Source organism: Panthera onca, chromosome A2 (genome assembly GCF_046562875.1).
Source record: "Panthera onca isolate mPanOnc1 chromosome A2, mPanOnc1 haplotype 2, whole genome shotgun sequence".
Lineage (NCBI taxonomy): Eukaryota > Metazoa > Chordata > Mammalia > Carnivora > Felidae > Panthera > Panthera onca.
This window is the reverse complement of record NC_138340.1, coordinates 18,290,002-18,302,618: the sequence shown is the minus strand read 5'-3', so window position 1 is coordinate 18,302,618 and position 12,617 is coordinate 18,290,002. Positions and strand designations below refer to the sequence as shown.

At 39.3% G+C, this 12,617-nt stretch overlaps 2 protein-coding genes across 8 annotated transcripts in view; one reads left to right on the top strand and one right to left on the bottom strand.

Annotated features, from left to right (window-relative positions):
• NDUFAF3 (NADH:ubiquinone oxidoreductase complex assembly factor 3) overlaps positions 1-12,617 on the bottom strand; it is a 339,096-nt gene that overhangs the window by 314,234 nt on the left and 12,245 nt on the right. The window lies entirely within an intron of this gene.
• The window catches only part of QRICH1 (glutamine rich 1), a 52,056-nt gene that overhangs the window by 34,799 nt on the left and 4,640 nt on the right, over positions 1-12,617 (top strand). For all 7 annotated transcript variants that reach the window (XM_060633637.3, XM_078443085.2, XM_060633634.3 and 4 more), the window contains 3 exons: positions 5,587-5,764; positions 6,396-6,550; positions 7,634-7,748. In XM_060633637.3, the coding sequence (XP_060489620.1) occupies positions 5,587-5,764; positions 6,396-6,550; positions 7,634-7,748 (448 nt within the window). The remainder of the gene's footprint in view (positions 1-5,586; positions 5,765-6,395; positions 6,551-7,633; positions 7,749-12,617) is intronic.

The window sequence follows — 12,617 nt, the reverse complement described above, 5'->3', positions numbered from 1 at the left end:
TAAGCTTTCGTTAATTTTCTGTTATGGAAACTATATTGAAAAAAATTTTTAACTTTTATTTTGAAATAATTTTAGACTTACAGAAAAGTTACAATAATAGAACCCTGTTGAAATTTCAACTTTAAAATTGCTTGATTCTTTTATGTTTTCTAATTGTTAAATTTTTTTAAGGATACCACGGAGGTATGGATAAATTTATTCCTTAAGACTGTTAGTAAACTTCAGGGACTCTCGTCTCATGGGACTGCTGAAGGCACTGTGTCTCAGGGACTCCTGGGAATGTATGCAAGGGAGCTGGAACAAACAGCGCCCATACTCAGAAACTCAGGCCATATGTAATTGGTTAAGCAAAGGCTGACCAAGTGGTTTCATAGATAATATATTAACTTAGGTGACTTTGCTAAGGACCTATTAAATATCCAGCTGTCAGGCCTAGAAGTTGAGCAAGACAGAGTCATTGCTTCAGGTAGCTTCCAGTCCAGTTTTGGAGTAAGAATGTATGATTTCTATTTTTTGAATATAAGGCAGCATAATCAAGTGTGCTGTGTGCTCGACACACAAAAATAAACTTGGTATTCAGAAACTATCCTAGGTTAAAAAGTCAGCAGAGGCATCTTTGTGGAAAAAAGTGGTATTTGATCTCTAGTTTATAGGATCAACTGACCAGAGTGAAGCAGCATGAATACAGAACCAGGGATGGACAGAAGGGACATGGCCTAGTGCAACATGAGAGGGGAACTGTGGGAGAGGAGTTGGCATGGGAGGCAAAGGATTTATCTTCCCAAAGTGAAGAGTTGAGTTTGATCTGATCTTTGGTAGGAAATTTTTCCAGAATCCTAAAAGTTGTGATAACAAGAAGAGTCAAGTACAGATGTATAGAATTAATTGCACGTAGAAGAGACCAGCGTGGAGTATTGTGATGTAGCTCTGCACTCAGCTATTGCTTACCAGGATGGAGGACATCAGGGCTCTCAGCTTTCTTGGGCCTCATGGTCCAGTTCACAAGTCAATCCTCTTTAATTTAAAAGTCCTCTTTTAATTTGTACTTCTGGACCCTGTATCGGAAGATCTTTTCTGGAGTTCATTTTAGTAGGCCTGTATTCTTCAGGGGCAATGTTTCCTTTGGGAAAGTCTTAACAGGAATGTATATCAGGTATTACCGGAAAAGGAAAAATTGAGAAGAATACCCATCATGCAGGAAAGATGAGTTCATCCATTTATACCACAAACATCCCTCTGCCTTCCTTATTAGGCTTAGTGCTATGTGCTGGGGAACAAATATGAATAGAGAGTCTCTGCCCTTGGAGTACTCACAGCCTGTGGGAAGATAATTGTGATGTGAGTTGAACCCTAAGGAGAGCTGATGACAAAGTGTTGTGGTCCTTCACCTGCCATACCCTTTATTTAAGTTCTCTTATCACCCACTTTAAAATGAGATTTATGGTGAAACCGCCCTCCCTTGAGCTCATATGCACCTCCATCTATTGCCCTGTTTCTCCACTGTGCTTTATTCCCAGAGTTCTCAAAAGCATTATCTGCGCAAGCCGACTCTGCCTTCTAAAAGGTTTTCTCTTCAGTTTGTGAGTCTGTTCTTGTTAAGGTTATTAGTGACCTCTTTTTGGCCAGATTTAAGAGGCATGTCTGTTTTTATCTCACAGCAACATATTAAACAACAGATCATACCTGTCTTCCTGGAATTCTCTTCTGGTGTGGTTTTTCCTCCTACCCCTACTGGTTCTTTTTCCTTCTCAGAAGAGTTTGCTGGTGGCTCTGTCTAAACCATACATGTAGATGTTCCTCAGAGCTCAGTACTGGCCTTCTTTTCTCCCTAAGGGATTTCTGTCCATGGCCATGGTTTTCAGCACCCTCTAGATGGCTGGTGCCATGAAGAGGATAGTCACTGACACTGTCTGCCAGGCACTATTTCAGTGTTACACATATTAACTCATTTAATTCTCATATCAACTTCATGAGGTGTGTACCACTATTTTACAGAGGACGAAACTGAGACACAGATTAAACCAGTAAGACCAGAGCCAGGATTAGTATTTAGCAGAGTTGGGCTTTAGCCCTGGAAAGACTGGCTCTGGAGCCCAGAGCCTGTGCTGCATTGACGCAGATCTTTATCTCTAGACCATGCCTTTCCTCTTAGAACCTTTCGCACACATCCAGCAGCCTATTTTTCATTTCCTTGGATTTACTGAGGATATTTCAGCTTTTCATTAGCATCACCTCTACCACTGTCAAAACTTCTCCTCTGGGCACCTGGCTGGCTCAGTCAGTAGAGCATGCAACTCTTGATCTTGGGGTTGAGTTTGAGCCCTACATTGGGTATAGAGTTTACTTAAAAATAGATAGATAGATAGATAGATAGATAGATACATACATACATACATACATACATACATACATGCATACATACATGCATACATACATATATACATACATACATGTACTGTTAAAAAAAAAAAAAAACTTTCCCTCTCAGAAAGTGGTACCATCCTCCACCCATTTGTTTAAACCAGAAACCCAAGAATCATCCTTGAGTCTCCTTTCCCTTACTCTCACAGCCAGTTTCTCAAGAAGCCACTTTGGTTCTGCCACCACACTTTTCAGAATTTCTTAAATTCTCTCCACTGTCACCATCCTGGTCCAGGCCACCAGTACCTTTGCTCTTCAATCCATTCTCCATAAATCAGCAAGAATAATTTTCTTAAAATGTAAGATTGTGTCACTTCTCAGCTTAAAACTCTCCAAGGACTCCATTATAAATAGGAAAACTCTACACCACAGTATATAAGGCCCCACTTACATCAGTAGTTTTCATCCTGGTTGGGATCACTACCACCCCTACCCACTGACATTTAGACAGATATAGAAGAAGTTTACTGTCAAGATGCTTGGGAATGTTACATTAGTGGGTGAAGGGCACCTGTCTAAAAACCAGAAGGAAAGTACTGCCCCACATGCCCTGGCCCCCACCTACTTACCTGTTCAGACTCCTACTAGATTTTGCAGCTTGGGTAGATGGTGTTGCCGTTGAACAAGGTAGGGAGGGAACTCTGAGGAGAATAGTTTTGGATGGGGAAGATGCTGAGTTCTCTCTGTAGATATTAGTTTGAGGTGGTTGGTTGTAAGATGTTCACTTGGAAACATATAGTACCCCCTGGGTATATTAAGGGGATGTTTAGCTTGGAGGTGCATAGTTAGCAATCATTTCCACAAACATGGAAATCCAAACTGGAAAAGTGGTTAAGACTCACCAAGGAGATTGGTAGTTGAACTGGGAAGCGTGTCTACAGTGGAGTTCCTGGGTTGACAAACATTTAACAACCTTGCACTGATACTGTTTTATCTCCTTGTTTAATTGAGCAGAGATAGGAAGGAGAGTTTTTATTTTTATTCATTGACAAGCAGATTAATGTGTCGTATATAAATTATTTTGCCTTCAGTTTGAATAATTTGACATTGCTTAGCCCTTTGGGTAGGCCCTGGCATGATGAATGGCTCAAAGGAATTTGTTTAGAATATAGACAAGTGAGTGAGACTCAAGAATCTATGCTTGGTATCTATGATGCTATCTATCCTGCCCAAAATGAGGATTGTGATTGAGGCTCATGGACATTTCTCTGCCCCTTTGTGTGCATGGCTTGGCTGTTAGACCATTGAGGATGGGATGGGATGACTTCCTTTGGAGGCAGGAAGGTAGAGTAGTGCCTCTTGTCTTCAAAAATGTCCTTAGGAAATAGAGCAGTATTATTGAGAAGGAATATGCTGGGGAGAAAACCAACCTTATATATAGCTAGAGAAGCCATATAGATCCTTCAGTGTTAACCCTCTCATCTTATAGTTGCAGGGGAGAGAACATAACTTGTTTGTTGTACTTTCCTTTTTCTTTTAAAAGGGATGATTTTCACCCATGACTGGATATGAGAATCACCTGGGAGCTTTTAAAAGTACTGGCGGCAGACCCCCCCCCCCCTCAGACCAATTAAATCATAATCTGCAAGGATGAGGCCCAGTCATGGGTATTTTCTAAAAGCAGCCCAGAAGTTTTTAAAGTGCGCCCAAAAGTTTAATGGTCACTACTCTGGACACTTGGTATTCAAAGTGTGTTCTGCAAACCAGCTCCCTCACTTGGGAACTTGTTAGAAATGCAGAATCTCAGGTCCCACCTGAGACCTTTCAAATCAGAATCTGCACTTTAATAAAATCCTTCAGTGATTTGTTTGCACTTTATAGTTTGACAAGCTGTGCTTTGGGCCAGTAGTTCTGAGAAATGACTGAACTTTAGAATGGCCTTTTTATGTGAGAAGGTCTTTGAAAGACTAATCTGTTTAAAAAGATTCTGGGGCCTCAAGGCTTGTATGCCTTGTCAACTGGTGCAGACCTATGGAAAAGCAGTTCGAGTGCCTTTACATTGGATTGGTTTTGGCAACGCAGCACTGGTTGCTTCTGGTAGGATCATTGGCTGTGCAAAAGCAGGTAGTGTCCCGTCACTGGCTGCTGGTCTTCATTTCAGTAGTTTTGCAGGCCTGGGTGCTTATCATCTGTCTCAGGATCCAGGGAACATTTGGGTTTTCCTAGCCACCTCTGGAACCTTAGCTGACATTATGGGAATGAGATTCTGCCACTCTGGAAAACGTCTGTGGGCTTAATTGCAGGTCATTTTGCTGATGGTTGCCAAACTTGGAATTAGTGTGTTGAATAGACCCCAGAAGTATCCCCAGAAGTAGTAGTCATGACCCAGCTTGGACTCATGAAGAACTTAAAAACTTCCACCATTTTTAGCGTATTAAGAGAAGCAAGTGCAACATTTTCACATATTGTGACATTTTACTTAAAAAACAAAACAAAACAAAAAATGACATTGAACTTTCCAGAAGAAGAAATCCTTCATTATCATTACAGCCTTAAAAAGGTGGGTGGTATGTAACCCAAGAGCTTCTTATTACAGTTTAATTCTTGTGTATTGATGTTCTCTTTTCTTTATCTATTGGTAAAATCTCAAGAGGTAAAATGTTAGGTATCATTCTACTCCTGAAATCATTGTTGCACTATTGCTAACTAACTTGGATATAAATTTAAAAAATAAATAAATTTAAATAAATAATAAAAAATTTTAAAATGTTAAGTATCAACATTGGGGACCCCAAAACCTCATGTCCTACTCAGAACAGTGTGAAAAAAATCTCTTAGGAGCTTTAGGGTTTCTGTTGTTTGGCTCATCTTACAGCACAGATCTTCTTTGAAATTATGTTAAATGAAATATCAATGAAAACAAAGGTTACTGTAAATTAAAAAAAAAAAGATTCTGGGTGGAGCCCAGATACTGGTTTTTGTAATTCAGAGATTCAAAAGTCCAGCCAGGGCTGAGAGGCACTGCAGTAGCCTTAGCTGTCCCTGGGGTAAGGAGTAGAACTCCACAAAATTTTTTGGAAGTAGGACAAGTAGAAGAAAGTTGTTTTTCATTTTTTTTTGTTGTTTTTAATTTAAAAAAACCACAGGTAACATTTTTTTAACAGTATTGTGGAAGGGCCTGATGGAAAACAATATTGACACATTTTGATGGTTTCTCTCTCATAGGCTCAGACTGTCCAGGTTGCTGAAGTTGAACCACAGTCACAGCCACAGCCTTCCCCAGAACTTCTGCTTCCAAATTCTCTGAAACCAGAAGAAGGGCTTGAAGTATGGAAAAACTGGGCCCAGACCAAGAATGCTGAGTTAGAGAAGGATGCTCAGAACAGACTGGCACCCATCGGGAGTGAGTGTTTGTGAAGGAGAGAGGAGGGTGGACTCTCTAAAATGCAGTGGTATGAAAGCAGCTGGAGGACAAAATGGCAGAAAAGTGGTGTCCCTTGGCTCTGGGGGTTAGGGATCACCATCTGAAATAGTATGCTAAATTCAAGACCAGCAACAAGCTGGTAATGAGAGGATTTATGGTGTTTGCCCAAGACCAGACATTTTTGTACACATGGATTTCTGGAGTCAACCTAGCAGATCTGGGCAGAGTAAATTCTGGAAGGAGATAGGACCAGTGAGTGTGCTCAAGGGCCTTCTTCCTTAGCAATATGTTCGTATTCTTCCTCTTAAAGTGTGGATTTTGGGGGGTTTTGTTTTTGCTTTCATGTCTTGGCCCTAATAACTTTGAGGGTATGTGTGGTGGGGAGGATTGTGGGAAGGAAAGCCTTGGTGTAAACAGGGCATACAGGATTACTATCTTAGTGGGCCAATTCTGACCTTAGATACAGGTGACCATTTCCGTCCTAGCACCCTGATGATCAGTGTCTTCTCTGAGCCCTCCTTCTGGGGATCTGAGCAACCTGTGAAGAGATTACTGTTATCAAGATCCCCTCCCATTCACCTTTGGGGGTTACCTTTGGCTTGTGTTGCAGGGCGCCAACTGCTTCGATTCCAGGAAGATCTCATCTCTTCTGCTGTGGCTGAGTTGAATTATGGGCTCTGTCTAATGACAAGAGAAGCTCGAAATGGAGAAGGTGAACCCTATGATCCAGATGTGCTCTACTATATTTTCCTGTGTATTCAAAAGGTAGGAAACAGCTTCGCAGGAACATGTTTGAGCTGTTCCCATTGGGTATTTGCTGGTTACTCAAATTAGTAAAATGATAAGCAAGTGATTATAGGGAAGTTTTCTTTCAACTATATAATAAGTTTTTAAATGTACATCTTTTAAAATTGCAAAAGACCTAACATGTTCACTTCAAAAAAATAAAATAGACATCATATATAATTCTGTCATCTAGAGAAATTTTTGTTAAAATGTTTGGTATATTAAAACTTTTTAATCACAAAGGATTTGTATATAACACTTCATTAAAAGTAAACACATGGTTTGCATAAAAGTAATTTATCCAAAATAAAATCTGGTGCTAACATTCAGCCCATTTTCTCATTGTTCCCTGCATTAACACAGAATAATTATTCGAGAGTCTAGCTAGAATATACAGCTGTAGTTGGGCTTTCAGGACATCTAACGTGAAACGTAACGGAAACTTGTCTTAGAACTGGCAGTTTAAGAGAACAAAGGCGGATTTCTTAGTGTGTGAATGCTCTTGTGGAGAAACCCACAGTATGATGAAAGCACTTGCTGGTTGGGACCACCCTGTTGCCTGGGCCTGAGAAAAGTCTGCCCCCCAGTTTGTTCCTCTTTCTTCCCAGTCACCCAGGGCACTGAGTGGATTGCTTTACATGCCCTGTTTCATTCCATGCTCTCCCTAGTCCTAGAAGGCTGGCACAGTCCTTTCCATTTACAAAGAAACTGAGCCCCAAAAGTTAAAATACTCAGATGAGTTATTTAACTTACACTATAGCTAATAAGAGGCTGGCCCCAGAGCCTGTATTGTTTTTTTGCTACCACAAGACAGTGCCTTATCTGGGAGAAATAGTATTCACAAAATCTGCCCCTTTGACCCTACTCTCTAGAGTGTTGTGAGAGTCATTTCACATGATTTGAAGTGTGCTGTGGAAGCGTCACATGCTGGACATTTTTGACCTGTTGTGTTGGTTTGTTAAGGAAGCAGAAACAGGTAGGGAGAGGTAGTGATACAGTATTTATTTACCCTGGAAGTTCTACTCAGGAGACTACCAACAACTTTTATTGTTTTTCTTTTAGTATCTTTTTGAAAATGGAAGGGTTGATGACATTTTCTCCGATCTTTATTATGTTCGATTCACGGAGTGGCTACATGAAGTTCTGAAAGATGTTCAGCCCCGAGTCACTCCACTTGGTAAGAGTCTTCCTAGTCCTTGGATGTCTTTCCCACCTGGGTTTATAAAAGATCAGCTGTTTTTGTGGCTGGCTATGACAGCATGTGGGTGAGGAGGCTATAAATCCTTGGCACCAGCATGAACTTCTGTACTGCTTGGCCTGATACTGAAGGGGCACTGCACATCAGACAGAGAAACCCTGGTCCCAGTGTGGCCAGGACACGGGGGCATGCAGAGCCTTGGGTTGTTACTCTTCTGTTTGTTTTAATTAAAATTTATTGGGGTGCCTGGGTGGCTCAGTCAGTTAAGTGTCTGATTTCGGCTCAGGTCATGATCTCATGGTTCGTGAGTTCGAGCCCTGTGGTGGGCTCGGTGCTAACAGCTCAGCCTGGAGCCTGCTTTGGATTCTGTGTCTCCCTCTCTCTCTGCCCTTCCCCTTCTCATGCATGCACTCACTCTCTCAAAAATAAATAAAACATTTAAAAAAATTTTATTGATTAAAATTAGAATCATTGCAAAACTTAAGAATTATGAATTCTTTCATATAGGTTGCTCATGTTACATACTGGAGATTTTTTTCCCATATGTTTGAACATATGTTCTACATATATGGAGCATAATTTTTGGTTTACTCATAAAACTCCTGAAAGAATAAGAGTCTTAGAGTAGAATGTCTGAGGTATTTGGGGTTTTATTTTTTAATAAATTTTTGTCTTTTTAGACCACTTTTAGGTTTACAGAAAAAATTAGCAGGAGGTAGAGAATTCCCATATACTCCCTCACACACTCTTCCCTCTATTATTTAGTATTTTGTATTCATATGATGTATTTGCTAGACACACTACAGAAGTCTGTAGTTTACATTAGGGTTCACTCCTCCTGTTCTACATTCTGTGGGTTTCAACAAATGTATAATGACATGTATCTACAGTTGCAGTATCATACAGAAGTTTCAGGGCCCTAAAATCCTCTGTGCTCCACCTATTTATCCCCTCCGTCCCCAAATCTCTGCAATCACTGATCTTTTCACTGTCTCCATAGTTTTGCCTTTTCCAGAATGTCATATAGTTGGAATAATTCAGTATGTAGCTATTTCAGATTTATTTCTTTGACTTAGCAATACGCATTTAATGTTCCTGTGTGTCTTTTCATGGCTTGATAGCTCATTTATTTTTACTTCTGAATAATATACCATTGTATGGATGTACCACACAGTTTGTTTATCCATTCACCTATTGAAGGACATCTTTGTTGTTTCCAGATTTTGGCAATTATGAATAAAGCTGCTGTAAACATTGTGTGCAGGTGTTTGGTGAAAGAATAGAGAGCCCAGAGGTAGAGTCGCAGAAATATAACCAACTGATCTTTAACAAAAGAGTAAGGGCAGTTCAGTGGACAAAGAATAGTCTTTTCAACAAATGGTGCTGGAACAACGGGACATCCACATACCAGAATATGAATCTAGATGGAGACCTTACACCTTTCATAAAATTAACTGAAAATGGGTCATAGACCTAAATGTAAAACACAAAACTATAAAACTCCTAGAAGATAACATAGGAGAAAATCTAGGTGACCTTGGGTTTGGTAGTTAGTAACTTTTTGGATATACCACCAAAAAGCACAGTCCATGAAAGAAAATAATTGATAAGTTGGACTTCGTTAAAATTAAGGGCTTATGCTCTGTTAAAGACACTGTTAAGAGAATGAAAAGACAAGCCACAAACTGGGAGAAAATATTTGCAAAACTCATACCTGATAAAGAACTGGTATCCAAAATATACAAAGAACTCCTAACGCTCAACAATAAAAAACAACCTGAACCAAAAAAAAGGAAAAGATCTAAACAGATTCCTCACCAAAGAAGATAACACAGGTGGTAGATAAGTATATGAAGATGCTTATCATTAGATATCATCAGGAAACTGCAAATTAAAATGAGATACCACTATACACCCATTAGATTGGCTAAAATCACAAGCAGTGGCAGGCCCAATTGCTGGATAGGGAGGACAAGAATGCTCATTCGTTGCTGGTGGGAATGCAAAATGGTACAATCCCTTTATAAGCAGTTTGGCTTTTTTTTTTTTTTTTTTTTTTAAGTAAACATTTTCTGGAGTGCCTAGGTGGCTCAGTTGGTTAAGTGTCCAACTTCAGCTCAGGTCATGATCTCACGGTTCATGGGTTCAAGCCCTGCATCAGGCTGTTATTGGGATGGAGCCTGCTTCAGATCCTCTGTCCCCCTCTTCTCTGCCCTTCCCTCGCTCTCTGTCTCTCTCAGAAATAAACATGAGGGGTGCCTGGGTGGCTCAGTGGGTTAAGCATCTGACCTCATCCCAGGTCATGATCTCTCTGTTCATGGCTTCAAGTCCCGCATCAGGCTCTGTGCTGACAGCTCAGAGCCTGGAACCTGCTTCGGATTCCCTGTCTCCCTCCCTTTCTGCCCCTCCCCTATACTTATTCATATTCTCTCTCTCTCTCTCTCTCTCTCTCTCTCTCTCTCTCTCTCAAAAGTAAAAAAAAAAAAAAAAAAAATTTAAAAAATAAACATTAAAAATATTAAAAAAAAAAAAAAGTAAACCTTTTCTTACCTTATGATCTAGTAGTTGTCTTCCTTATTAGTATTTACCCAGATGAGTTGAAAAGTTTATATTCACATGAATATCTGAGTTTTAATCCTGGCTTTGCCAATTGTTTTTTATTTATTTTTATTTATTTACTTTTTGCATTAATCTAACAGGAATTTTAAAATGAAAACAAAATTGAGATAATTGACATAAAGCATATTAGTTTTAGGTATACAACATAATGATTTGATATGTGTAGATCTTGCATAATGATCTAGTTTAGTTAACATCCATCACCACACAGTTACACGCTTAACCTTTAAAAAATAGGTATTTTATTTAGTTAACTTATTTATTTTATTTAGAGAGAGAGAAAGCGCATGAACTGGGTAGGGGCAGAGAGAGAGTGAAAAGAGAGAGAATCCCAATCAGGCTCCGCGCTGACAGAGCAGAGCCAGACACAGGGCTCAAACTCACAAATCATGAGATCATGACCTGAGCTGAAATTAAGTGCCAGAGGCTTAACTGACTGAGCCACCCAGACAGCCCTAAAAGAAAAATTCTTTTTTAAGCAAATATTTTTTGCATGCCTGTTATGTGCCAAGTAGCATTTCAGGTGTAGATAATATTATAATGAATAAAATGGAACTTTTAGTCTAATAGGGGGGAGACAGTGTATATGATTAAGTGACTTGAACCAAGCACAGGGGAATGGAAAGTTTTAAGGGCATTAGGAAAGAGTCCTTTCTGAGGGACTATCATTAGAACAGAAACCAAATAAGTGAATCACTCTACATGATGTGCAAATTTTCAAGCCAAGTGTGGCTGTGCAAACTTTGCTTTTTAAAAATTGCATTGTGGAAATTTTAAGCATATATAAAAGTAAACTTGAGATAAATGACACTCCCTTGTACCCATTGTCCATGGCAAATCTTGTGTCATAGGTGCCCCATCTGTTTTTTTCCCTTCCCATATTATTTTGAAGTAACTCCTAGACACTTTATTCATAAATATTTTAGTATGCTTGACACATGATGCCTTTATTATACTGGGGGGGGGGGGGATATAATTCCATAATGTCATAAAAATCTACCCTTTGTTCAAATTTCTAATGTCTCAAAAATGTCTTGACTTTGTTTTGAGTCAAGGTGCAAATAAGATCCGCACATTGAAATTGCTGGTATGTCTTTTAATACTTAGCTTTAATCTTTAGTTTTCCCCTTGATTCCTTAATTCTTTTTTTTTTTTTTTTTTTGCAATTTATTTATAGAAGAAAGTAGCCTTTTAAATTGTCAGTCTGATTACATCCCCATATTGTAGTTTAGTATAGTTTTCTGTTCCTTGTATTCACATAACTGTAAATGTTGCAGATAGTTGCAGATAAAGACTTCATTGATGGGGTTTTGAATTTTGTGTTTCCTTTTTGGAAGGAGACATCATAGATGGGCTATATACTTCCATCTGATACCCATAATATCTAGATCCATTCATTCATTAGGAGTTGCAAACAGTGGTATTCTGATGTTACTACTTCTTCATTATTAGCTGAAATACAGAGCACAACTTTCTCCTGATCACTCTTTCAATGCCTAGCAGTATAGATTATGGATTTTATAGTAGAGGCAGAATAAGGGCTTGTTTCTTCTCCTTTGTTTAGCAGTTTTTACAGTAATGAGTTGGTTCACTGGTTTCATCCAGTGATGAACAATTCACTTTTTAAAGAATCCTTGTGAACTGATGGATTTAAACATTTAATATGGTTTACTCCATTGCAGGTAATCTTTTTTGATGTGCAGATTGTTCTGTCTTTGGCCATTTGGACCTCTTTAAATTGGCTTTTAAGTTCTTTTGACATGGCCCTACTTCCTTGATTTCTGATTTTCCAGATGTTCCGTGCTCATCTTGGACATTTTCTGTTTTCTGCCTCAGTATAGAATTGGTCAGTTCAGCATAGAACCTGGTTCCTTTTAGTGGTAAATGGTATTTTAAGTAGCATAGGGGTGTTCATTGCTTCTGGGTTGGTCATTGTTTCTAGGCCTTTCAGGGGGGCAGAACTAAAAAATAAAATAAAATCATTTTGATACCTGCAGTTCAGATTCAGAACTACAAGGCTTTTTATATGATGTCTCTGCATCTCCCTTCTCCCATGCCAGGAGTCCTGGTTTTTAGACACTAAAGTTCACTTTAAGTTGTGTTAGGAAGTGGGTAAAGCTAGGGAAGAGATACTACCAGTTGGCAGAGTGAAGTGAATCCAAAGAAAATAGTGCATGCTAAGGTATGTGTGGGACCACTTTTAGCTCTGGCCTTCCCCAAACAGGGCTG